General features: G+C 41.1%; 1 protein-coding gene across 2 annotated transcripts in view; it reads left to right on the top strand.

Moving 5' to 3' along the window:
- The window catches only part of LONP2 (lon peptidase 2, peroxisomal), a 95,811-nt gene extending 70,745 nt beyond the window's left edge, over positions 1–25,066 (top strand). For both annotated transcript variants that reach the window (XM_067718747.1, XM_067718748.1), the window contains 4 exons: positions 12,040–12,182; positions 20,427–20,634; positions 21,041–21,231; positions 24,659–25,066. In XM_067718747.1, the coding sequence (XP_067574848.1) occupies positions 12,040–12,182; positions 20,427–20,634; positions 21,041–21,231; positions 24,659–24,880 (764 nt within the window). In that variant the 3' untranslated portion in view covers positions 24,881–25,066. The remainder of the gene's footprint in view (positions 1–12,039; positions 12,183–20,426; positions 20,635–21,040; positions 21,232–24,658) is intronic.
- The last annotated feature ends 167 nt before the right edge of the window (positions 25,067–25,233 follow it).

Here is a 25,233-nt window from a genome sequence, read left to right on the forward strand (position 1 = left end):
GCAGGTCATACACCAGGGTCATTCCCTGTACTTCGGACTGACTGGCTCAAATTGGAGTTTCCCACGACCCCCTCCTTGGGCTTAATTTGCTAGAACGTGTCACCAAACTCAGGAGATGCCCCCTTTTACCCACTAGATTACCAATTTATTATAAAAGGATATTAAAGGATACGCATCAGCTTCATAGGGTGAGGTTCGGAACAAAGGAGCCCACATCGTCGTGGAGCCTGGGGCCTGGCACCCTGGCACAGGGAAGCTCTCCAAAAATGGACCAAAAAGCTGTCCTTTGGGGGTTTTATGGAGGCTTTGTTACTTAGTCATGATTGACTAGATTGTTGGCCAGTGGCGACTGATTCAACCTCAGACCCTTCCCCCATCCCCAGATACCAGTGGGTGGGACAGAAAGTTTCAACCCTCTAATCTCCTGGCAACCAGCACCCATCCTAGGTGCCCCTAAAAGTCACCTCATTCACATAACAAAAGACAGCTTTATCACTGTCAACACTTAGGATATTCTAAAGGCTTTGGGAACTGTGAGCCTGGATGATGGGCAGATACAGATGAGAAACACTTCTTAAAATCACAATATCTCATAGCAACCTAGGTTCCTTGCTGACTGTTGGCCAGATGTTGAGGTTCTCTCCACTTAGGCCTCTTCCTAGGCTCAGGACACGGCTGTTGGCTTCCCCAGAGAGTGTGCTGTGCAAAAGGGAGAAACAGAGAGCCCAAGACAGAAGCTGCAGGCTTTTATAATCCTCACTTCTGCCACATTCCGTTCGTCATACAGACCAACCCTGTGAGAGATGGCACTCCATGGGAGCAGGGATCATTGGGGACCATCTTGAAGGCTGGCTCTCACAGATTTTTTTTTTTTTACTTATTTTAAAGAAGGTTATTATACATTTCGTTTCTATTAATACAACCCCCATTCCTGAAGATTGAAATAGTTTGTTTAGAGTTTTAAAGAAGACCTGTGGTTTGGGTTGTTAACAGAGAGTGGAAATTTCTGTGCTGCAGGAACAGTTAAGAATAGTTGTATAACTCTGTTGGCTGGACCTTCAGGGGAGAAAAGCTTAATAAGACCCCCAAGCAAATGAATGATTCTTCAGTAACAATGGAAGCAACCTTTACTTGTCAGCTTTTAATGTGGATTTTGTTGATATTGTTCTTGTTTTGTTTTGTTTGAGGACATAAAAACTTTGTTAGCTGTTTTTAATAAAGTGAGGATAATTGAGTCGTTTCTTATTACTTGGCTCCAGTTACATATAAAAATCCTCGAACATTTTAACCCAAATCCCATATCTTCCTTTCTGGCTAGAGTTAGAACAAAAAAGAGAGAGTAATTTGTATGTTTGCCTCTGAACCCAGAAACCACAGACCAGATGCTTGGGCTGTTTATTTTAAATTGTTGTAATAATACTCAGAAGTCAGATTTTTAGTTTCTGAAGATACGCCTACGTCTGATGTTAAGAGGTCTTTGAATACAGTGTGACGAGCCACAGTTTTAGTGTTGTTATGGGGGCCGAATTTAAATTGGCCTACATTTTCCTAATCTTTAAGCAGCAACTTTGAGAATTTCTGCACATCCTTACAGAATTTACTGATTTAAAAGGCTTGTAGCAGTTCAGTAGTCATCACAATCTAAGACGCTTTATTATCAGAAGGATTTTTCTAAGCCAGCATTTAAGTTTGTGCTGTTGAGTATCCATCCATCAAACTTAAGCTGAGTTCTTATTAAAGACCCAGGTTGCACAGATAGGGCTAACAAGTTTTGATTCATTTTGCATTTTTAGTATTTAAAGTCTTGCTTCATCTGTTCATGCTTATCTTTCCTTTGATTGTATTAGTGACTCGGGACAAATAAAATTTTCTAATAGTCAGAGGAACAACTAAGGTTAACTGTTAAGGAATATGGACTTCAGAGAGAGTTTTAGTACCAGGGCACCTACCTGGCTTGCTGATTCTAAAGCTTTGGGGGTTTGTAGGGTTCTGTTACAGCTAATTGGATTTTGCAAACCAAGATCTAATTAAATTTAGCTTAAGACTTTCTATGCTAAATCCTTTGCATTTGTAGGGATATTAGGCAGCATGTTGTGTCCATACATCTAAAATCAAGTGGTGTTCAAGTTTGAGATGAAAGTGTTATATTGGTATCTACTGCCGGTATCATGAAGATATTCTGTTCTTACATTTATGCTGATTTACTGTTTGTTCCCTCTTCAATACTGGCCTGGTTTAAGAGATTTGTTTGCCTATGTAGACTGGAAGGAAGCTGTAATAAAGGAAAAATCCTACTTACGTAAGATAGGAGACAAACGTTTGTTATTTAAACTCTATTTGGAAACAGGAAAATCAAATATTGTCTAAAAACTAAAAAGTCATTGTTCCATTTAATGAATCATATAGGAAGATACAGTGGCCTTTGGGTGTCATTGACATATATTATCAAAACCAGCCTTAAGTTACAAGATGATAAAACAATACTTTTAAAAAATACTACAAAAAAAACAACAACACTACAGATGGTGTCTGCATCTTAACTGCTAATCCAAGTAATTCTCCAAGACTATTTTCTGAATCTCTAACACAGGAAATGAGATTTATTAATGCAAAAAAAACCCGTGGGAGACGGTACAAGCTCTCTTGTCTGGTATAAAGTTAGGGTCCTATGTCTTGGACCTTTGTATAATACTAATTTATTCAGTAAGTGAGTCAGCTAACAGTCACTGAATACTTATGGTATGCCGGGTTCTAGATTGGATTCTGGGAAGGAGATGAAAGAGAACTTCTAGCAAGTATGTAGTCCACGGGGGGAGATAGATATATAAACAAATAATTTTTAGATGTGGGATAAATGATGGTTTTTAAAGTGCTGTAGAGGCATTGACTTGATCATTGAAAGCTTCATTTTATTTGTTATAAATATTGTAGCTTTTAAAAGTTGCTTTTAGTAAATCGAGATAAAATGGTCATTTATTTACATCTCAGAATTGATTTGAATAGGTAAATAGATGGAAAAACAAATGTTTTCCAGATACCTTTTTTGATGTTCTTTATTTTTATGAATAGATAACTATTACTAAAATTGAGAAATGGTTCACAATCCTAATGTCCATCTGTATCTCAACAGTTATTATATAGAAATGTTTAGTAGGTAAAACTTGAAAGAAAATGTATTTGGTAATGTTAAGGTTGTATTATCGTCCCCAAAATATTAAAGAAAATATTGGCAGAAAGGACTTAAAATATTTTATTGCTAGCATGAAGGTTTTTCTGGGCATTTGATCCACAGATTTCCCCATTACAACTAGTTCATTTAAAAAAAAAAAAAAGAAAGAAAGAAAAACAGATTGAAAATATGCAGGCACAAATGCTTTGGCAGCCAGGGTCAGTAACTTGAATCTCAGTTGCGTGTAGCACACTTCCTCTGGCTGGGAAGATGTTTTTTTGGAAAAGATTAACCTGAAACTGACAGACAAATTATATAGTTGAAAATATTCAGGTTTCTCTGATTTGTTTTTAGATATTTTGTTTTCCCCTTTCTGCCTTCCTGAGAGAAGGCTCTCAAATGCTTTTTATCTATAGTCAATTTAGCTTTGAGCCACATACTTCTATTATCTTGTAAGAAATAACAAAGCCACTTATAACCTCAGCATCTCATCTAAATTTGTAAAGTAGACTTGGTTTTTTTTTTAAAAAAAAGTAGTTTTATAACTGCAGCCATACAAATCTCTCTTCATGCCTAAATGGGGTCTGGATCCATGTTTACATACCCATGTATGCTGAGGAATTGAGATGTAAACAGTATTCCCATTCATTGGTTCATACACGACCTCTCTGCCAACTACCTGTTAATATACCTAGTAATACACGTCCTACGCCCTGCACACAAATATACTTCAACCAATCTGTAAGTTTCATTTTGCTGCTGCTTCAAGATGCAGGAGCCCAGTGTGATTGGATTCAACTTTCAAGAAAAAATTTTAATCGTTTGGTAATAATTTTGTCACATACTTAATTTTCATTTATTAAAAATCTTTATATTTACTTGACAAAGCCAGTATTAAAGACCTGATAGTTTCTTGGCAAATCAAAGTAATGATTACGTGTTTTGGTGATTTGTCATTTGTCCATAGATGTTATTAAGATTTAAGAATGCAAGGGCTTCCCTGGTGGCACAGTGGTTGAGAGTCCGCCTGCTGATGCAGGGGACACGGGTTCGTGCCCCGGTCCGGGAAGATCCCACATGCTGCGGAGCGGCTGGGCCCGTGAGCCATGGCCACTGAGCCTGTGCATCCGGAGCCTGTGCTCCGCAGCGGGAGAGGCCACAACAGTGAGGCACGCGTACCGCAAAAAAAAAAAAATTGGGGGTATAGATAGCGGTGAAGGTTACAACAACATTGTGAATGTATTTAATGCCACGGAATTGTACAATTCAAACGGCTAAAATGATCAATATTATATGTATTTTACCATAATAAAAAGAGTTACCAAAAAAAAGAGGTTAAGGAAATTTCCCCAAATCATACAAGCTTGTAATAAATGGACCACAAACCCAGGCCATCTGACTCCAAGGCCTCTTGGAAATAAGGAGCATCAGTTGTACCTCACCTGGATATTTCTGAGGATCTACCCAAAATCAGGAATACTGAAAATGGGAAGTTTCATGCTTTTGTATCTAAAGCAATTTGGATATCTGTCTGAGGCCCTAAAGCTTTTTTTTTTTTTTTTTTTTTGTGGCACGCGGGCCTCTCACTGTCCTGGCCTCTCCCATTGCGGAGCACAGGCTCCGGACGCGCAGGCCCAGCGGCCATGGCTCACGGGCCCAGCCGCTCCGCGGCACGTGGGATCCTCCCGCACCGGGGCACGAACCTGCATCGGCAGGCGGATTCCCAACCACTGCGCCACCAGGGAAGCCCCGCCCTAAAGCTTTTTAATCTAAACATTTCAGCTACTCTTAGTGGTTAAGAGTTGGCTACTGGGAGAATTTGTCACTTTTTAGAAACAGTGTTTTTGTTCAGTATTAAAGGATAATAATTTTTAATGGCAAAATCATCACTACTATACAGGTATAAAATGAACATGTGTTAAAGATTTTAATGAACTCATTAATTAATGAGAGAACCAGTAAGATCTGGTTCCACGGAGAATTCAGAAAGCAGACATCTATATAGGCAATGAGGAATGCTGAAATTAATTTGCAAAACCAGCTTCTTGAGAAAGGGAGAGGACAAAATTCATTTTCATTTCTATGGACAAGAATCACTTGTATTACTATTAGTTTCCTACAGCTTACAGGAAAATAGCTGAAAGGCACTGAGACACAGACAGCCTGGAAGGGCAATACCCAGTAATCTATGTTTTGCTCATTTCCAAGTCTTGCACAGTTTTTTCTGACAGCAGTCATAGAAGGGAATCCGTGTATGTAGTGCCAGATGTGTTGATTATTTTCAGTCAGGAAAAAAATAATCTAATCTCTAAATTTACCACCTGGCTGCCTTGTCAAGGAACTTCTGAGCTACAGGCAGCTTTTCTAGACTGGACTTTAGGTGGGACAAAACGTCCCCTTAGCCAGATGTCCAGAACCCTGAGACTGTCTGTAATATCATGGTTCCATCCTATTCTTGAATTTCTGATGCTACCTGAATTCTGCTAAAGCCTCAGAATGAGATCTGAGACGTTCTCAGGGACATTGTATTAGTATGAGAGGAACAGGTAGTATTGATATCTGTTCCTTTGGAGAATTAACCCCCTGTTTCTGGGCCCTGTTATTCGATTGCTGGCTGCAGTTAACAGTATTGTACACCCTATCCTCTCCTCCAAACCTACCCCGAAGGAGTTAAAAAAGAAACTGTTATTCGTGAAGATGTACACGTCTTTAATAATCTAGAAGAAGGGGTTCCTTTTATGGCAGTACCACGAAATGTAGCTTTTGAGCTCATGAGAGTGGTCTAGAGAGTGTAGCATATGCTTCAAGTCAAGTAGAATATAGAGAATAATAAGTGATACCTAAAAAGTTCGGTCCTGAGTAAAGATGATTATAGATAACCTGGGGCTGTTTGTGGTTGGGGAGATTTTTGTTTCTGCCACATTCTGCGGAATGGTTGTTTGGTGTCAGTACCCTGTTCCTGGCCTCTGCTACTTTCCCTTGGTTGGATCACCTGCCCAAAGACACCATTTGCTGCAAGATTTGTTCAAAAGGTAAGAAATGTTTTTTTAAACAAGAAAGCTACTGGAGTTTCCTGAGGTATTACACCCCTCTGTTCTTCCTCCTGTCCTCCCTTCTTAGGATCTTCCTTTCTCCCGGCTTCCCACAGTGATTCTTTGGCTCTTGGGCCTGCTTTCATGTAAATCATGTTCTTCTGACAGAGGAAAAGTGGCTGGAAAAGATCACCTGATCATGTCCTCGTGACAGCTGGTTTGGGAAAGCCAGACCCTTCCCCTGAGGAGTTTGTAGCTATAGAATATCCTTTTGTCATAGCTTTTGTCATGGCAACATCAGCTATAGAGCCTGGTTTGGCCCTTGGGGAGTACCCCCCGAGTCTCATCCCTGCTTTGCCAGGGTCCACATTTGTCATGCTGGCAGAGCGAGTGCCTTGCAGGTTCTGCCTCTGGTGCTATTTGCTTATCTGCTACCTTCATGCCGTTAAGATCCTTGGCTATGCCCTGACCACCCTGGCTGTGTCCTGAATTAGACTCAGAACGAGCTGATAATACCATTGAGAAACATGGGGCAGAGTCTTGAGTCTTGGTATCTTTTTCTTTTTCTTAAATATATTTAATTTACGTGATTCCCAGCAGTTGTGTGCTTGTGGTCAAAGCCCTGTCTGTGGAGCCCTGGGTGGGATTGGGGTGCAGAGGGCATTTTGTTTTCTTCTAGTGAAAGGGGCTATGGAGTAAGACATGTGAGTCTTAGAAGTCTGTGTTAAATACTACTCTAACTACATAATTCATTTCCTCATTTATGCATAGTAAGGCTTTCAGCATTATCAAATTCTCCCAGCAACTCTGAGGGTTACTATAATTATTATGATTTTACTCATTGGAAAACCAGATACAAAGAGGTAAAGTAACTTTTTTCAAGGCCAATCAGGAAGCCAGAGCCAGGATTGGAGACTATTATTTATTGACTATCTCATCGTGTAATCTTAACCTCATAAACTCAGGGAATAGCTTGTGTTAAAATTTTAGACTATATCATTTCATTCATTCTCATATACATTTATATCATATTAGTAAAAATCATGGCACATGAAATTTTATACTCCCCCGCTTTCCTCCGTTTGATCTTGTTTCAAAAGGATTTTCTCGCATCACTTAAAAAACACTTAGGAAACAGCTTTAGTGACTGTGTAGTATTTTATTAGATGTGTGGCTGTACCACAGTTTACATAATCATGTTCCTAATGTTGCGTATTTACAATGGATCTAATTTTTGCTGTTACAGATAGTGCTTCAGTGAGTATATTTGTGGTCTAAACATTTGTCTAAACTTTTGGTTATGCCCTTAAGGATAGGTTCCTTCAAAATATTGGATTGGCCAAAAAGTTCATTTGGTATTTTCTGTAAGATGCTTCTAGTAGCGCTGAGTTGTCTTTAACTTCATTCAAAGCAATTTTGTTAGACTGTATTGTGACAACTGTCATATCAGCGTGCATTTTTAAAAAAAGCTTATCAAAACTGGTGAATTTTTGTGTAGCCACTTTAATATTGAAAATGGAAGAAGAAAAGCAACAGTGTTGGCACATTATGCTTTATTATTTCAAGAAAGGGAAAAACACAACTGAAATGCAAAAAAAGATTTGTGCAGTGTATGGAGAAGGTGCTGTGACTGATCAAACGTATCAAAAGAGGTTTGTGAAGTTCCGTGCTGGAGATTTCTCACTGGATGATGCTCCATGGTCGGGTGGACCAATTGAAGTTGATAGCGATGAAATCAAGACATTAATTGAGAGCAGTCGATGTTATACCACGTGGGAGGTAGCCAGTATACTCAAAATATCCAAATCAAGTGTTGAAAATCATTTGCACCAGCTTGGTTATGTTAATTGCTTTGATGTTTGGGTTCCATGTAAGTTAAGCGAAAAAAAACCTTCTCTACCGTATTTCCTCATGCGATTCTCTACTTAAACGTAATGAAAAGTTCCATTTTTAAAACAAATTGTGATGGGTGATGAAAAGTGGATACTGTGGAACGGAAGAGATCGTGGGGCAAATGAAATGAGCCACCACCAACCACACCAAGACTGGTCTTCAAAGAAGGTGATGCTGTGTATATGGTGGGATTGGAAGGGAGTCCTCTATTATGAGCTCCTTCCAGAAAACCAAAAGATTAATTCCAGCAAGTACTGCTCCCAGTTAGACCAACTGAAAGCAGCACTTGAAGAAAAGTGTCTGGAATTAGTCAACAGAAAATGCATAATCTTCCATCAGGATAACGCAAGACCACATGTTTCTTTCATGACCAGGCAAAAACTGTTACAGCTTGGCTGGGAAGTTCTGATTCATCCACCATATTCACCAGACATAACACCTTCGGATTTCCATTTATTTCAGTCTTTACAAAATCCTCGTAATGGAAAAAACTTCAGTTCCCTGGAAGACTGTAAAAGGCACCTGGAACAGTTCTTTGCTCAAAAAGATAAAATGTTTTGGGAAGATGGAATTATGATGTTGCCTGAAAAATGGCAGAAGGTAGTGGAACAAAACGGTGAATACGTCATTTAATAAAATTCTTGGTGAAAATGAAAAATGTGTCTTTTATTTTTACTTAAAAGCCGAAGGAACTTTTTGGCCAACCCAGTAGAATCACTGGGTGTGAGATTATGACTATTTAGGAGGCTTTCAGTATATTGACAAATGGCTTTCCAGAAAGATTGAATCAATTTATATTTTCATAAGCAATAGTATTTGAGAAGATCTCTCCACTCTCTTTTCCATTGAACTTTGTCATTTCTTAAAACTTCTTTACTGGTTACTTTAATTTTGTAACCAGAAAATGTATCTTGTTTTTATAATTTAAACTTCTTTGCTTCTTAGTGAAATAATCATTTTTTCATGTGACTATTACCCATTTTTTAAGAACCACTGTTTTAGCCCAAGATAAGGGCATAGAAGAAGAATGTTAACTGTACAGGTCCAACAGGAAGGATTTGTGGGACAGGGTCCATGTCCTATAGGGAGGTTGAACTTTTTTAAATTGTTTTTGTTTGCCTTGCCTTAAAAAGTCCACCTGGCGTGAATGTTATGATCTGGGGCAAGGCCCGTAATGAGGCCCAGAGATTCTGCCACTATCTTCTCTTGGTGCCAATCCCTTCTGACTACAGAGAACGTGGCACTAGAGCTGAGTACTGAGCTGAGTACTGAAAGCTTGTGCGAGGCCTCAGGGTTCAGCTCTAACCTGGGCCTCATTCCTTGAATGGCATGTTGGCGAGATGGTGTTTAATGAGGAATCAGAGCGTGTATTCTCTGAAAATCCAGCATTCTCTTGCTCTCGCTTTGTGTTACCCAAGGTGCAGTGGATGGTTCTTAAAATCCAGTGCCAGCCTGTCTTTCCTGATTAGCTGGCACCATTTTCTTGACATGAGCTTTAGTTCTCTAGGCTTGTGCTCCACGATGGAACATTTTGAAGCACAGATTAGTTCTAAGTTTATTGCAGTTTTCATCACCCAGCTGCTGTGCCTAGAGCCTGGAGTGAATGGCCATCTTTTGCATTGTAAGGTCTAGATGCATTAGAAGTAGCTCTCCACACCCCCAGCCCACTCCTCCACTTGGAAAGGGATGGGATATCCCAAAGCAGTGGTTACATAATTGTGGATTGGCTCTCACCCATCCAGCTTTACTTCCTCCCGTGATAGTGAATTCCAGGCTGGCAACAGTAGTTAGATCTCAGAAAAGCCCGTCACAAAACACAACAGGCTAAAGAAAGTCACAGCCTCTTCTATGCATTGGCTAGAGTTTCAGAGCCCTTCATTTTTAGTGTACGGTAACCGTAGACAGTAGTGCGCTTTTTCTCTGTGCATTAATTTTAATTAAGCAATGACACTTTCTGTTCCGCTCTGAGATCTACGCGTAGCTAAACTGATGGTTTAAGTGCCTCCCCACCGTTGGTCACTGACGTTGCTGCAAACAGAGCAGCAGACAGAAGATCTCCTACACGCGACTGAGTAACCCAGGAATTGCTCAGTTTAGTGAAACAGATAAGTAAGTGCTGTAAGAAGTTGCAAAGATCAGGGAAGACTTCCTAGAATCTGGTTGAGCCGAACTTTGAAAGATCAAGTGACATTACAGAGGTATGACTATGAGATTATGTATAACTCAAGACCCAGTGTGTGTATTACACTTTGCAGTCTGCAAAGGGTTTTCTCTTTAATTCTCACAAGAATCCTGCAGAGATAGGTACTGAGAGGTTTGTTTTGCATAAAGTCAAATAGCCAGCAAGTGGCAAAAAGTCTGAACTGTTGTCTGTTTTCACTTGTGATTCAGTCTTGAAGAGGAGCCCTGTAAGGCCCAGCAAGAGAGCAGGCCAAGAGAGCCCTTTCCCTGAAGGTCACAGCAAGGCCGTGAGACACGGGGATCATTTGGGGACACCCTAGGATGTGTCCAATTATTGTTGGAATCTAAAATTAAGGTCTAATATGATTTAACATATTCAGTAATCACTTTGGAAAAGAAAGGAGTTAGTGAAAAGCAATTCCTTTAACTTCATGGTATCAGAATAGAAGAATCATAGCAAAGCTAGAATAAATACAGATGGATATACAATGTTTAGGTGACTTTGTAATTATTATGTGTTGTATATTAATATATACAGTAATCATTTCCAGAAGGAAGGGTGTATGTAAAGAAAGCAATAAAAGAAAAATATTTTAAAGCACTTTGTGAGGTAGTACAAGAACTAGAAGAATTATGGTAAAACAAAAAGAAAAGAAAAGCAGGGAATGAAGATGAATAGAGCCAGATATTTCCTGTATTTATTTATTTATTTTGCGGTACGCGGGCCTCTCACTGTTGTGGCCTCTCCCATTGCGGAGCACAGGCTCTGGACGCGCAGGGTCAGCGGCCATGGCTCACGGGCCCAGCCGCTCCGCGGCATGAGGGATCTTCCCGGACCGGGGCATGAACCCGCATCCCCTGCATCGGCAGGCGGACTCTCAACCACTGAGCCATCAGGGAAGCCCTTTCCTACATTTTTAAACCTCTGCTTATTTTAGGTTTCTGGCTATAGACTGAAGTAACATTTTTCTTTACTCAGATTGGAATTACAAAGACCAGTAGAAACGGTGGTCCTAGGGCAGTTGGTTCCTGCTCCCTGGTTGTCTGATCTCAACCAGAATGAGTCAGTCCTTCGTCAAGATGTCAGCAGCCAGGGCTCTTAGGCAGGTAAAGAAAATAGTCCATTATTATAGGGATTTCAAGCCAGGCTTCATATTATCTTACCCTGGTGATGACAATTATATTCGTTTTTATTGGAAAATAATAACCTTGGAGTTGAGCTATATGTTTACACAAGAGGCATTGCTTCTAGGGGTTCTGTCATTTCCAAGTTCACGTGGCTGTCAGGAAATGGGACACCTGATGCAACTCCTCTGAGGAGGGAATTGAACAGTTTGAGTTGTGTTGATTTCACAGAGAATGGTACAAGGTAATCTATTGCATCTGACACTTGAGCATCTGGCCTCTAAAGGCCATCGGTTGAACAGTGCCAGGCATTGCTCTTGGCTTAATACAATGGTTGGAAAGAAGACAGGCAAGGTTGCTGCCCTCCTGGGGCTTACACTTTAATGGGGGAAGATGGAGGACAAACAAGTGAAAGTAAATGAACAGGGCAATGCATTGTGTCACCCCTCGGGGGCTCTTGAAAGACTAATTCTTCTGTTGCGTACCACAGGTACACAAGGTGAATTTTTGTGCCTTAATAAAGGTATAAAGGTGACTGAACGGTTGGAAGTCCACTGAGCTTCTGTTTGATATTTACTGCTAATGAATTTTCATACCTGCAAATCTCTGAGAATTCTTAAATAAAATTTTCTCTCTTAGGTTACAGAGAACACATCGTAGAAGATACAAAACCCGAATCTATCAGTGACACTACCGACTTGGCCCTACCACCTGAAATGCCAATTTTGATTGACTTCCACGCTCTGAAAGATATCCTTGGGCCCCCGATGTATGAAATGGAGGTGATCATTCTCGTTCCTTTGTTGATACCCACCAGTTTACTCTGTTGGTTCCCTAATAGATTGGGGGAGAAGTAGACTTGGGTATTTGGGGAGGCTGAATTTTGTCTTAAGATTGGAAACTTGTGTTCTCTATGGTATTAAATTTTGGTGCTTAATGTGATAATGTGGCTTTTGCAGAGCACCAGAGGCCCTGGCCAGATCCTCTTTTGGAAACCCAGTCTGATCTTGTTCTTTGCATCCAGTTTCATTTTAAGAACAGTGTCTCTGACTTTCTCTGACTTTCCTCCTTAGAAACTATATATTCCTATTGTATGTGCTTTAATTAAGTATTTCTTTGTGCTATCAAAGACTTGGAGGAGGGAGGGAAACAACCCAGTACAGAATACCTGAAGACATGAGCCTGGCTTTAGCTTCATGCTGCTCTAGTGCAGAACAGATGGCATCTTTCAGGATTTGTTCTTTCATTGTTATTACTAGTGCCTTTCGAGTTAAACCGACATGCAAGCCCAGCCCTATTTCCATCTCTCTCCCGTAATTCTCCCTCATAGCGGAACGCGGAGCCATAAAGGCCTTGGGAGCAGGACCGAGTCAAGGGAGCTGGATAGAAATAGGTGTTGGTCTATTCTTACCAACTATAGTACTCTGTTTTGGAATGGGAGATATAAATTATAGGGTTGTTAGAAAATAGAGGATTTTTAAAGTCCTGGGAATGTTGAGATCACCAAGGGAAGCTGTGACTGCTGAGGTATTGTGATATATTTTATAGGATGCTTATATGAGCTTTCCTGGGACATTTACTAGAAAGAGTATGTATTTTACTACTGAACTTATTAGCATCTTTCTTCAGAAGCTTTACTATCACCTTGTCTGTGTAAAGGAAAAAAGGTTTTCAGAAGATAATATCTGGTGAATTATGCAGAAGATAATCTCTCCATCCAGCATTTGAAATCACTACCAGTAAACATGATTTTCCTCAAGTCTTAAAACTGAGAAGAAGAGAAGTAGCCCCCAAACCCATCTTGTTTATTTTCCTAAACTCTGAGCTAGTCATTTAATTCTGCAAAGCTCTCAGCTACAAGAATAGAACGCGTTTACTGTTGGCAGTAAACCTGGTCCTGAACGATAGAATCAGAAACATTATTTTGGTTATTTGAATTCTTAAGATACTGTGGATGGATTTAAATTTTGAAGTGTTGAAAGAAGTGGAGCAAAACTTGTTTTGGTTGAGAACGCGGGCCAAAGCTGCTTTCCTGTTCCGAGTGAACCCAGTGATTCTGTGAGTGACAGTAGAAACAGGTTCTGCTCCTGCATGTCCGGCGGGCTCTTTTCTCTTGGCTTTCCAGAACAGTACATGCCAGCCATTCTTTGGGAATTTACACCAGGGCAGTTGATAAAAACAAAAGATGGATGCGTGCTTCTGTTGCATAGACCCTTCTCTCCCGGCCATGACTGCTCCTGTTAGGTTTGGAAGCATTGCTGACATTCTTGGAGCTTTGGCAGAGAAAGAGCCCAAGGACAGAAAAGAGAAATTTTATAAACACTGCTTAATAGCTCTGTTTGATATCACTGCAAAAACTATTTTATTTTCTTTGTAGCATCTGAGCTATTACATATGAACACTTTGACCAGTATGAATCCAGTAGCCATTTTCCCTTCTATAAATAGCATCTTAGAATAGAAGGTCTGGTATCTGGGAGTTTGGAACATTTTGTTCATATTTTCCACAGTTGAGAGAATTTACCCTGGAGCCAGGGGTTTCTTTCTCTACCTTTAGTGGTCTAATGACCATCAGCCCCAAATTATATAACCACAGCTTTTTGCATCCATGAAATTAAGATTTATGGAACATTTCTTTGTTGTCCACAAGGTCCATCACTGTGCTAGGGGTCGTCCATTTTACACACAGGGAAAGAGCTTAAGGAAATTAAATGAATCATGCAAATTCACATAAGTTGCAATTAGTGAGGCCAATCTTTAAACTCAGATCAGCCAACTCAAGTCCGGTATTCTTTCCACTCTCCTATAATACCCTGCAGCCAAGCTAATTCCTGCCCTTTCCTGCTAAAAGAGAATTGCTTGAAGTACAGCAGTTTAACAAAAAGGCATACCTGCTCTACCTCAGATTTTCATTTCATTCTTACCAACTATAGTACTCTGTTTTGGAATGGGAGATATAAATTATAGAGTTGTTAGAAAACAGAGGATTTTTAAAGTCCTGGGAATGTTGAGATCACCAAAGGAAAAGGATACAGAGTAAAGAGCAGGGAGCCTAGGAGCAGGCCCTGAACAGTTAGGGTCACGTAGGGGAAGAGGAGCCCTCAAAACAGACAGAAACTAAGAAGAAACAGGCAGTCAGGTAAGAGCAAAACAAGGATGTTGTGCCGCCATGAAAACAAAGGCAGAGACTGTCTCAAGAAGGGGGAACATGCAGATGTGTTTGCTGTCTGTGTACCGGATTCTACAGCATGGAGGTTGTAGGTGACCTTGACAGAGTGGGTTCACACGGAGTGATGGGAGTGTGTTGAAGAGGGAGTGGAAGGTGGGGAAGTAGAAGTAGTTTGTAGGCAGCTCTTTCAGAAGCATGGCTGTGAACGACTGCAGAGAAGTGAGGTGGCTAGAAGGGAGGATGGAGGTCAAAGGGAGAGTGGTTACAAATGGCAGCCTGTTTGCTGGTCAGAATAGTGCAGTAGAGAGAGTCAGACTGAGGTTGCTGGAGAGAGAGGTGGTACCACAGGAGCAGAGTCTTTGGGGTAGTGCGGCGCGGTGGGGTCCCTGGTGTGAAGGAAGGGCTGGTCTGTGATGAGGGTCCCCTGTGGCGGGTATGATGGAGAAAGGGGGCTGAGAGTGTTGAGTAATTACACGGAAAAGATGATAATGCTGGAACAGAGGAGTATTCGTGCACAAGGAGAGCAGTAAAGCTGGGACAGAGCTGGTGTATAATGTGAAGGAGGTAGAGTTGATGGTCTTGAGTACAAGTGAGCTAGAAGGATGAAAAAGTGGCGGTCAGGGAAGGGGGTGGTTAAATTCAGATTTCAAAGGTCGTATGGCTTCTGTTGGCAATAAGGACCGGGAAAAGGGTGGCTGGATGAGGGTGAGAAGCGTGGTTTTGGAGTTAAGGGCGTGCTTAGAGACAGAGAAGCCAGCTTGCACGGGTCTCAGGTACTCCCTGAAGAAACCCAGGGTGATGGAGGGACTCAGGGTGGTCAGGAAGGAGAGAGTGGGTTTGACTATAGAAGGCAGTGAGCAGAGAATGAAGATGGGAAGCCGGCTGCCATAAGCAGGGGTTAGGAGGAAGAGGCACGCCACTCAGCGTGATGAACCCCGCCTCCTCGGCCGTGCTGGCGTCATCCGATTCATGGGGGGATTATATATAGGTTTTAGATAGTTTTTAGAATTTGGTGAGTTAATGTATATAAGGTACCCACCATAGTGCCCGGTACGTGCTAAAAAAACAAATACCAGTTCCTGCAACCACCATACACCCTTAAAACAAATAGACCTATGCCCAGTCACAAAAGTAAAAGTCCCTATTATTTTTATTATAACCCTAATTTTATATTTGCTTTAATTTTAATAACCTATACCACCCCTTACTGTGCTTTATTTTCATTGAAGATGAGTCTGCAAAAATACATTAGTACCAAAAATGTTACTGACCTAGCAAACTAACAGGAAGAAAGATAAGAAGGCACACTTTTACTGGTGTTATATCCGTTTAGAATTCTCTCAACAGGTTGAAAAATGAGTTCCTGAAACTTTGTCTAGATTTCATATTTAGGAATAGTATCATAAGTCACCTTTTCAAATACAATAAAGTTTCCTAAAGAAGCAAGATCAGTTAAACACCCACTTTTAAAAAATAACAGATCTCCCTGCATTATGAGAGAGAGAGTGGGAGAGGGTGGGGTAGGTGCCGGTGTCTGGGGCAGCCGAGACTTCATTCTCCCTGACTGCTTCTCAGAACACCTCCTCAGAGGCAGGCCCGGGTCCCGGCATGGAGGGCTTAGGAAGGACGCAGCTATTGAGTCTCATTTGATCTGGTCAGTTATGAGATTGCCATTAATAATGGTAAACTTGGTTGCAGTTACTTTTACTGATTACATGACCCTCTTTGAGGGGAGATGAGAATCTTATAATTTTCATTTTCATCCTAGTGAAGCCAGGAGAAGCCTCCACATTATGAGATACATATATACACACACACATATATTATCTGCATATTAGATATATATACATAATTAGATATATAAATATAATACAATCCTGCAGTTGACACCCCCCCAAAAAAAACCCAACATATAGAGTTCCTGTATATCTCTGGGGGTAACAATCAATCTCATAGACTACAAATGTGGTGACACACAATCAGAAAAACACATAAACTCTAGTCTTTCCAGGATAAATTTGATTTTCAGCCTCAGAAAACCAGTCATCCAAGCCACGAGCGTCTATGTTTTGTCGTCTGCTAATCCTGAGAATGTGTCATCTGAGTATTCCTGACTCTATTCATAGTTTGTATGAAAGCCTCAGTGGTGGACAAAAAGTTCTTATGCGAAGGTCACTGCCCTTAGAAAAAATAGTAATAAAGGGAAGAAGAGACTAGACATGCAGGTTTTAAAAAACATCCTGAATAGAATGCATCCACCGGTGAATTCCAGGAGATTCCATCAGTGTGCTTGCCTTGCAGACAGATAAAAGCAGGTGCTAGAAACGAGCAAAGTGTATAAACACTAACGAAATGCCCAAAGAGTCATGGGAGTAAATTCCTTCTTCCTCCCTCTCCATTCAGACCTGCTGTGCCCCACGCCCCTGTTAGGACAGCAGCGATGCTGCACTCAGCCTGGCCCACCACCAGCCAGTTGTACCAAGGAAAGGCCTTACTGGAAGGGCCTGCAAGCAGCTGGCTCTCAGCGGCGCCGGTGCTGCGCCAGACCGGGGCCGTGTCGCACAGCTTCCAGAGGTGACGGTGGCTGACCGCGGCACTCCTCCAAAGCAAACAAGTTCACAACTGGAAAAATCAAATATTCCTACAGAGACTTTAAAGAAGTTGGCAGATGGAGAGCCGCCGTGGTGACAACCCTGGCGGGAGCATAAAAAATGCTGTGCAAGCTATAGAAAACACAACGTGTGGTGTAAGCGTTACTGAGGCACGAACCTGCACACATACCGCAGCCATCTGACAGCTCAGGTTTTGCGAGGCACTGTGCCTGCCCCTGGCGAGAAGGCCCACAATATTATTCCTGTCTTGAGTCCTTGGCACCTGCTGGCCTCTCTGCTGCGAAAAGGCTTCCTGGCCTTTTTCTGCCCAGCAGATTTTAAGACCGCTCAGTCTCTCCTGTGACACCTGTCCCAACTCCGCAGACATGGACCCTTGCCTCTGCAGGGCTCTCTGTAGATACAGGCACTGGCTAGATGGTCTTGTTGCACTCCCCGTGCTGGGGGGTAAGCGGCCCCTTATCTGATGCGGTTAGGTAGGTAGTCTGTCACCGCTCTGAGGTTTTCACTTGACATCCCTGTGATCCATGATGGGGCCAGGCTCCCGGTGCCAGTAAAGCACCTTTGGATGAAGGTAAAACTCTTAGTCCCTCTGATGGCTGCAGCAGTAAACAACAAGGTATTAAAACTGTAAGTGTTCGTCTAGGTTTGGAAGGGTCACAAAGAGTGTACGTATTTACTATTTCAGTCAAATATCACTAAATATCACTATTTTAAGTTAATCGAGAGGAAAGAACAGTGTGAAATTGGCAATGATTAGATGCTCAAATGCTCCTTAAACACTGCTATCATTGAAGTGTTCAGAATGCAGTCATACTTTATAAGACATATCCTGTTATTAATTAGGTTTTTCATTAAATATTTTAAACACTTCCTCAGTCTACATATTTACATGATTGATAGAATTATTACAGAAGAAAATGACCATTTCTTTGAACAAGATTTAGTTAACAGATAAAGGAAACTTGAAGCACCAGTTTCAAGGGAAATTGAATGACAGAAGTGAACTTGAGAAACTCCTGCTCCACTTTGACATTTAGAGGGAAAAACGTTCTAAGCATCAAGCCTAGGCTTGTCTTGGCTAATACAATTGATGATTCCACAAACCAGTAATGGAATTAGAAACTGGTAGAAAAGTACCAGTAGGTACACATAGTTTTGAAATTATTGTATTGAATCACTTGTTAGGGAAGTCTATAAAATACAAATTGTTCTGTATAAAGGGTTTAAGATGGCTGGGAAACTGCATGCGGGAGGAAGAAAGAGCATATATCTTATCTTTTAAATTCATATTTACTTGCACTCATTATTTCCGAGGGAAAAATACATAGAAACTGGATGCTTGGTTGTTAAGAGAATTGTTACAATTTCAGAACACATGACTTTGAAGAATATGACTCCAAGTCTAAGAATTACAGATTCGTTACTTCTTAGATAACTGCTATTAGCCTCATCATGAGACTCTAGGTTTGATAGTAACTCCTGCCCTCAGTTCTCCCACCCGTGTATGTTGTTGTTGAGTTACACAGATTTGTCACTGGTCCCATCTTCAGGTTAATATTTCAGCACTTACCGTCAAGTTAGAATAAAGTGGTTATGAGCCTGGATGGTTTTGGTTTGGTCACGTGTACTTATCTACCCCCTGTCCTTTCAATGAACAATGGACCAGTTACTTTTACCCAGAGCACTGGCAGATGGAGAGTGTTGGAAACTGGCTTGGTTTCTTGAAGCAATGTGGTAATCAACATGAATCCTACTTCTGATTCTTTGGGGACATGTTTGGTATTATTCTGACAAAATGAGTTTTGAGGATTTAGCTGTTAAAAGGGATTGTTCTCATTATAGCTAATGAAGTTGTGCTATATGGCTTTTTCTGTTAAATTAGCACAGGATTCAGTATATTGAGGATAATTCTTTAGGACTGGTTCAGTCCTAGAAAAGAGCCATGCAGTAAAAACAGGAACCCCTGACAAGTTCCCACCCAAAGTAGATGTCGTTCAGGTATAGAGAATTGATTTTATATTAGCAAGAACAAGCCTTGTGAACACTTTTATAAATAGTTGTTTGTGTTTTCCTTAAATAGTACTGATCTTTTGCATATTGATCTTTTGTGTCTTTTTCCTCAAATAGATACAAAACAGGGCAGATGCAAAGCTGAGGGAAGGTGAAATCCGTGGTGCAGTGTCAGCTCAGCCAGCGATGCAACCTGGCCTTCCCAGTCTCTAACATCATTAAATATGAAATTAAAATTTTAAATATAAAACCAACTTTAAAATAGGCTTTTATGTTTACTACTAAAAATAAGTGCCCAGTAGCTTCAATGGATGTCACACATCCATTTAAAATCAGGATTTTCAGCATCTAAGCCCCTTGGAAAAGTAAGCATCAGCCACGCAGCCCTTTAACCAGAAACTCAGGCTATAGACTCTACTGCTCTGTAGTGAGGAAGTTACCTCTTGGTGGAAAAATCTCATGATTGCATTAGTGCTGGGTTGACATATTGTGCCCAGTTCCTCTAACATGGGTAACTTCTATTACGATAAGACATTTGGAGGCTCAGAATGTGCGATAAAAGTTAACATAACCGTTTTTCAGCTGTTACTTTCGATATGTTTTCATAACTTGGATGTGTTAACCTAATTGGCTTGTAATCACCAGTGAGTGACACAATCAGTTTAATATGGAAGTGAGGCAGCACAGTGGGCCTCCGAGCACACAGAAAGGATCCAGGACATAGTGAAGTAGCATTTTACAGTGTCTCTGCGGCAATAAAGATGAGTGGCAGGGAAGTAAGATCCAGGGGTTTTAATATATACCTTGGCCTCTGGAGCTAACACTTCTCAAAAGTACGTTGAAAAGAGCGTTTCTACTTCCGGAAGCAAATTCATGATTGCCTAAAATGAAGTTCGGTGCTGTAGTGTTTTTACATATGCAGCCTAATAAAAGCATTGAGATAGATAAAACGATTGCGTTTGTTCCTGAAAATTAGGGCATGTGTAACTAGGTGTGGTGCTTAAGTATCAAAAGTCGCTCACACATACTTTAAGGTAAAATTGTTTCTGATAAATGCCAAAGTCTGTCTTGGCAAAAAAGCCCTATGTGACTCCAAGTCATGTGCAGTAGTAAGTACTTTGAGGTGCAGCTTAAGCTTAAGCCCTCTGAGGAAGAGCCAGCGCTTGTGATTAGGTCAGCCTGAAAAGAATTTGGCTCTTGTTGGCCTTACCGATCATTTTCCTTCTTTCTCTCAAGGTGTCTGAGCGTCTGAGTCAACCAGGAGTGGCGATCGGTTTGGCTTGGACTCCCTTAGGTGGGGAAATCATGTTCGTGGAGGCGAGTCGGATGGATGGCGAAGGCCAGTTAACTCTGACCGGCCAGTTGGGGGACGTCATGAAGGAGTCTGCCCACCTGGCTATCAGCTGGCTCCGCAGCAACGCCAAGAAATACCATCTGACCAATGGTGAGCGACCCACCCCAGGGAGTAGGGGCGGGGGGTGCAGCTGCAGCAAAGGAGAGCCTTGGGATCCTGACCCAGGAGGCATCCCACAGTTCAGAGACAGATCCAGTTACCCCTTAAAGCACAGACCTTTGCTTTTGAATTCCCGTGGAAATTCTAGTTCCCAGTTGAGGACTGTTTGACTGGAACCTGAGCTGGAAACTGACTCCAAGGGTTTGTTTTGTTTTTCCTGCTACTTGGAATAGAATGAAGCTGTTCTTCCAGACCCCCACTTTACTTATACTGCCCATTAATATTTTGAAGGATCTGTTTACCCGAAACATTCATTTTTATCTGTTTGATTTTCTTTTTTCGGAGAAAAAACAGGTTTAATTTTTCTACATCAAAATCCTTTTTTCCTTTTTTAAAGCTTCTGGAAGTTTTGATCTTCTTGAGAACACAGATGTCCATCTGCACTTCCCAGCTGGAGCTGTCACAAAAGATGGACCATCTGCTGGAGTTACCATAGCAACCTGTCTCGCCTCACTTTTTAGTGGGCGGCTGGTGTGTTCAGATGTAGCCATGACTGGTGAAATCACACTGCGAGGTCTTGTTCTTCCAGTATGTATGAAGAAACCTATTTATATGGTTTTTAAATTTTTTAATTTAAAATTTTTATTAATAGTATTTTAAAATCTAAATTAATAGTGGTTTGCCTTCTTCCTATGAATAGCTTAGTTTTAAACATATTAAATTTTTATATCTGTAATTCAGATTTTTAAATTTTGATCAAATAAAGGAAAAACTGACAATTTTCCCCATGTTTTCCCTTCTACTAAAAAAGAAGACTTGCTTACAGTAAAAAATATCAGTCTGGTCACCAGAAATATCAGCTGTTCAGGTGAAGATTTGAGGCTTTATTCTAGTTAATGAATTGTTAAATATATGGCATGTGTGTAAAATAGGATGGTAGCTATTTTTAAACTTTAAGCCCAATTCTCACCTTTTGGAATTCCTGTGAGACCTCCTATCCGCCTATAGATAACTTAGATTACTGTAATTGATAGATTGATAAAAAAAATATATAGAAAAGAAGTAGTATAAAATGGAAATTGTAGTAAAGACTAACGATGCCTAATTGCTAAATTTTGAAAAAGTTCTGTACATATGAGGTTTTAGGGCTCCAGCCTATATCATAACTACTTATAAAAACACTGAAAAATGCATAGAACTTGAGAGATCATTTAGAGGTTTAAGTCATTAGTTAGCAGTACCAGACTACAATAAAGTTCTGGTGGGTTCAATAGCAAAATGAGAAAAAAAGGAATGTTCTTTATCATGAGAATGCCTTTATTTTATGAGGTAATGGTGAAAGTAGGTCATAGAATCACCAATTAGGATCACAAAAAATGCTCTCAGTTCCCTGATTTTTTAAATTTAATTCAACCAGAAAGTCATATTCTAAACCTTATTTACTATGATATAACTGTATATCTATACTCAATAGGAATGTCGATCTCTTTTCTTTACCTTACCCCAGAACTACTGCATTTCTAGTGACAGTAGTGGTTGATACTAGCTGTACTGCTAAAAGGAAATGAGCAAGTGCTTTACTGACCATAAACTCTTTAGTTTCCTAGTTCAAAATGGTAAGCTAAGCAAGGAATAAAGGGAATAAATCATAACAGTCAAAAATGAGGGGGGAAGGACTTCCCCTGTGGCGCAGTGGTTAGGAATCCGCCTGCCAACGCACGGGGACACGGGTTTGAGTCCTGGTCTGGGAAGATCCCACATGCCGCAGAGCAACTAAGCCTGTGCACCACAACTACTGAGCCTGTGCTCTAGAGCCCGCGAGCCACAACTACTGAGCCTGCGTGCCACAACTACTGAAGCCCGCACACCTACAGCCCGTGCTCCACAACAAGAGAAGCCACTGCAATGAGAAGCCTGCGCACCGCAATGAAGAGCAGCCCCCGCTCGCTGCAACTAGACAAAGCCCGCGCACAGCAACGAAGACCCAACGCAGCCAAAAATAAATAAATGAAAAATATTTTTTAAAAAAATGAGGGGGGACACACCATTGTAAAGCAATTACACTCCAATAAAGATGTTAAAAAAAAAATGAGTGGGGAGCCATCAGCTGATAGTTCAGCCAACTTCTAGAAGATAAAAGTGTCCCCAGCTGATGTAACAGAATTGGAGGTAGAGACAGTCTTCCCAGCAGGAATCTGTTGAAAAGCACTGGCTCAGAGCCAGAAGGTTCAGACCATTAGAAAAGGAAGGGGGTGGGAAATGAAAACCAGGGGATTCGTTGAAATCTCCATAGAACAAATGGTTCTTCCACTAGGTCCCCGCACTCAGTGCAAATTGCACGCAGGAAAAGGCTTCCCTACCCCCAGCAGAGGCGAAGCCACAGCAGCTCTGAGTAAGCCTTCAGTTTTAAACTATTATGGGAGACATGGAGAAAAGCAGCATTTAAGAGAAAGACCTGCTAAGTCTGGAGAAAACATAATTCAAGAACAGAGGATAAGACAAAGCTCTTGAATTTAAAAGAACGGTTTTAGGAATTGGTCGACGAACTATTCAGAAAAAAATAATAGAAAAAACAGTCTGACAAATCCAACATCTAACTAAACAGAGAAAATGGAAGAGAACAAATTGTCAAGGAAATAATGGAGCATTTCCTAGAATTTAAGGCTATGTTCAGATTGAAAGGGCCTGTACCAACTAGGAAAAAGCATTGCATCCTCATGACTTTTCAGATCACGGAGGAAAAAGCTTTCTCATCCGTGACCCTAGATACACAGCACCTTCAAGACTCTGAGGGAAAATGGGTTTAAATCGTCTTGTATACACAGCCTTACCGTCAACCAAATGTGAATGCAAGATAGACATTTCCATACGTGCAGGGAATCCGTTTATCTCACACTCTTTCTGAAGAAGTTACATTGAAAGTGTAGTTCAGCAGCATAAAGGAAAAGCCTGGCAAGAGAGTGACAGTGTGGTAGGATGGCCGCTGTGCAGAAAGGCCTAGAGCCCAGCCAGTCTGGTGCCACAGGTGGGAGCAGGCTTCTGAGGGCTGTCTCCAGGGGTCACGTGTTCCGGGTGGTGTGACTGAGACTTGTGTCTGTTATCTATTACTCATACACACCACCCCAAAACGGCAGTTATTATTCTTAGTTTCTGTGGGGCAGGAACTCAAGAGAGGCTTAGCTGGGCTCTTGTGGCCCAGGGTCTCTCATCATGTAGTCATATACCAGCCTGGATGCAGTCAGTCATCTGAAGGCTGACTGGGGCGGGGCATCTGCTTCTGTCGTGGTTCACTCACGTGACTGCAGATTGGTCCTGGTTGGCCGGACTGCTGGGGTGACCTCAGACACCTGGGCTACCTGAGCTACCTGCAGGGCAAGAGATCCAAGAGAGATCCAGGCAGAAGCTCTTATTTTTTGTGACTTAACCTTGAAAGTCACACAGCATCACTTCCACCGCACTCTTACAAGTAAATCGCTAAGCCTGGCACACATTCAAGGGAGGGGAATTAGACTCCACCTTCTGAAGGGACCATTTCAGACATATTTTAAAACCACCACAAGAGCCTAGATGTTTTCTTCATCACACGGCACAGAGGTCACTGCTTTAAACCTGTACAGAAGAAAATAATCCTGGCATGCAACTAAGCTCTGTAGGAATGGTATTTATGGTCAAAATAATGTAATGCTTTTTCAGAATCAGCCTATAAACAAGATTGTTGTGAGTACAGAAAGGAATATAAATGTTAACCTTGACAATATAAAAGAGAATCACGGACAGAAGAGGTGCTCATACCTGTCAAAAATTTAGAATCTTCCAATAAAAGGATTTAATATAATACTAATTGAAATGTAAAGAATTTACTGTTAACCTTTTTAGTGGCTTTCCTAGCTCATGCTCTAGCAAAATGGAAGATGATTTGGATGTTTTAAAATAGCGTGAAAGAAAGGTGGGTCAGGGTTTCTTCCACAGCCTGAGGATGATCATAAACCTTAATAACGTTCCTCTCTCCTTACAGGTAGGTGGAATTAAAGACAAAGTGCTGGCAGCACACAGAGCGGGACTGAAGCGTGTCATTATTCCTCAGAGGAATGAGAAAGACCTTGAAGAAATCCCAGGCAATGTCCGGCAGGATTTGACTTTTGTCACAGCAACCTGCCTGGATGAAGTTCTTAACGCAGCTTTTGATGGTGGCTTTACTGTCAGCACCAGACCTGGCCTCTTAAATAGCAAACTGTAAGCCCACATCTCAGCTTCTTAGAATTTTAAGTTATAAGGTGCCGAGAGGTACTGACAGGATGATTTTATTCACACCACCAAAATGTCCCTAATTTGCGAGTCTAATCTCAGCAGTAACAAACCTGACTCAAGTGGTGGCTAGTGTTTATTACAGAAATGTTAGTTTAATAAATTGATTAAATCGGAATTGAATTCTTGTCTTGAATGGGCTCATTACTGTCCCTGGAAAGTTATGGAACAGTGGTTCTCCTGTGGTTCCAAACAGAAGCATCTGTATTACCTGAGAACTTATTAGACATGTAAATTCTCAAAACCCACCAGCAGACCTTTTGAATCAGACTCTGGGGGTGGGAC

Source organism: Pseudorca crassidens, chromosome 20 (genome assembly GCF_039906515.1).
Source record: "Pseudorca crassidens isolate mPseCra1 chromosome 20, mPseCra1.hap1, whole genome shotgun sequence".
Taxonomy (NCBI): Eukaryota; Metazoa; Chordata; class Mammalia; order Artiodactyla; family Delphinidae; genus Pseudorca; species Pseudorca crassidens.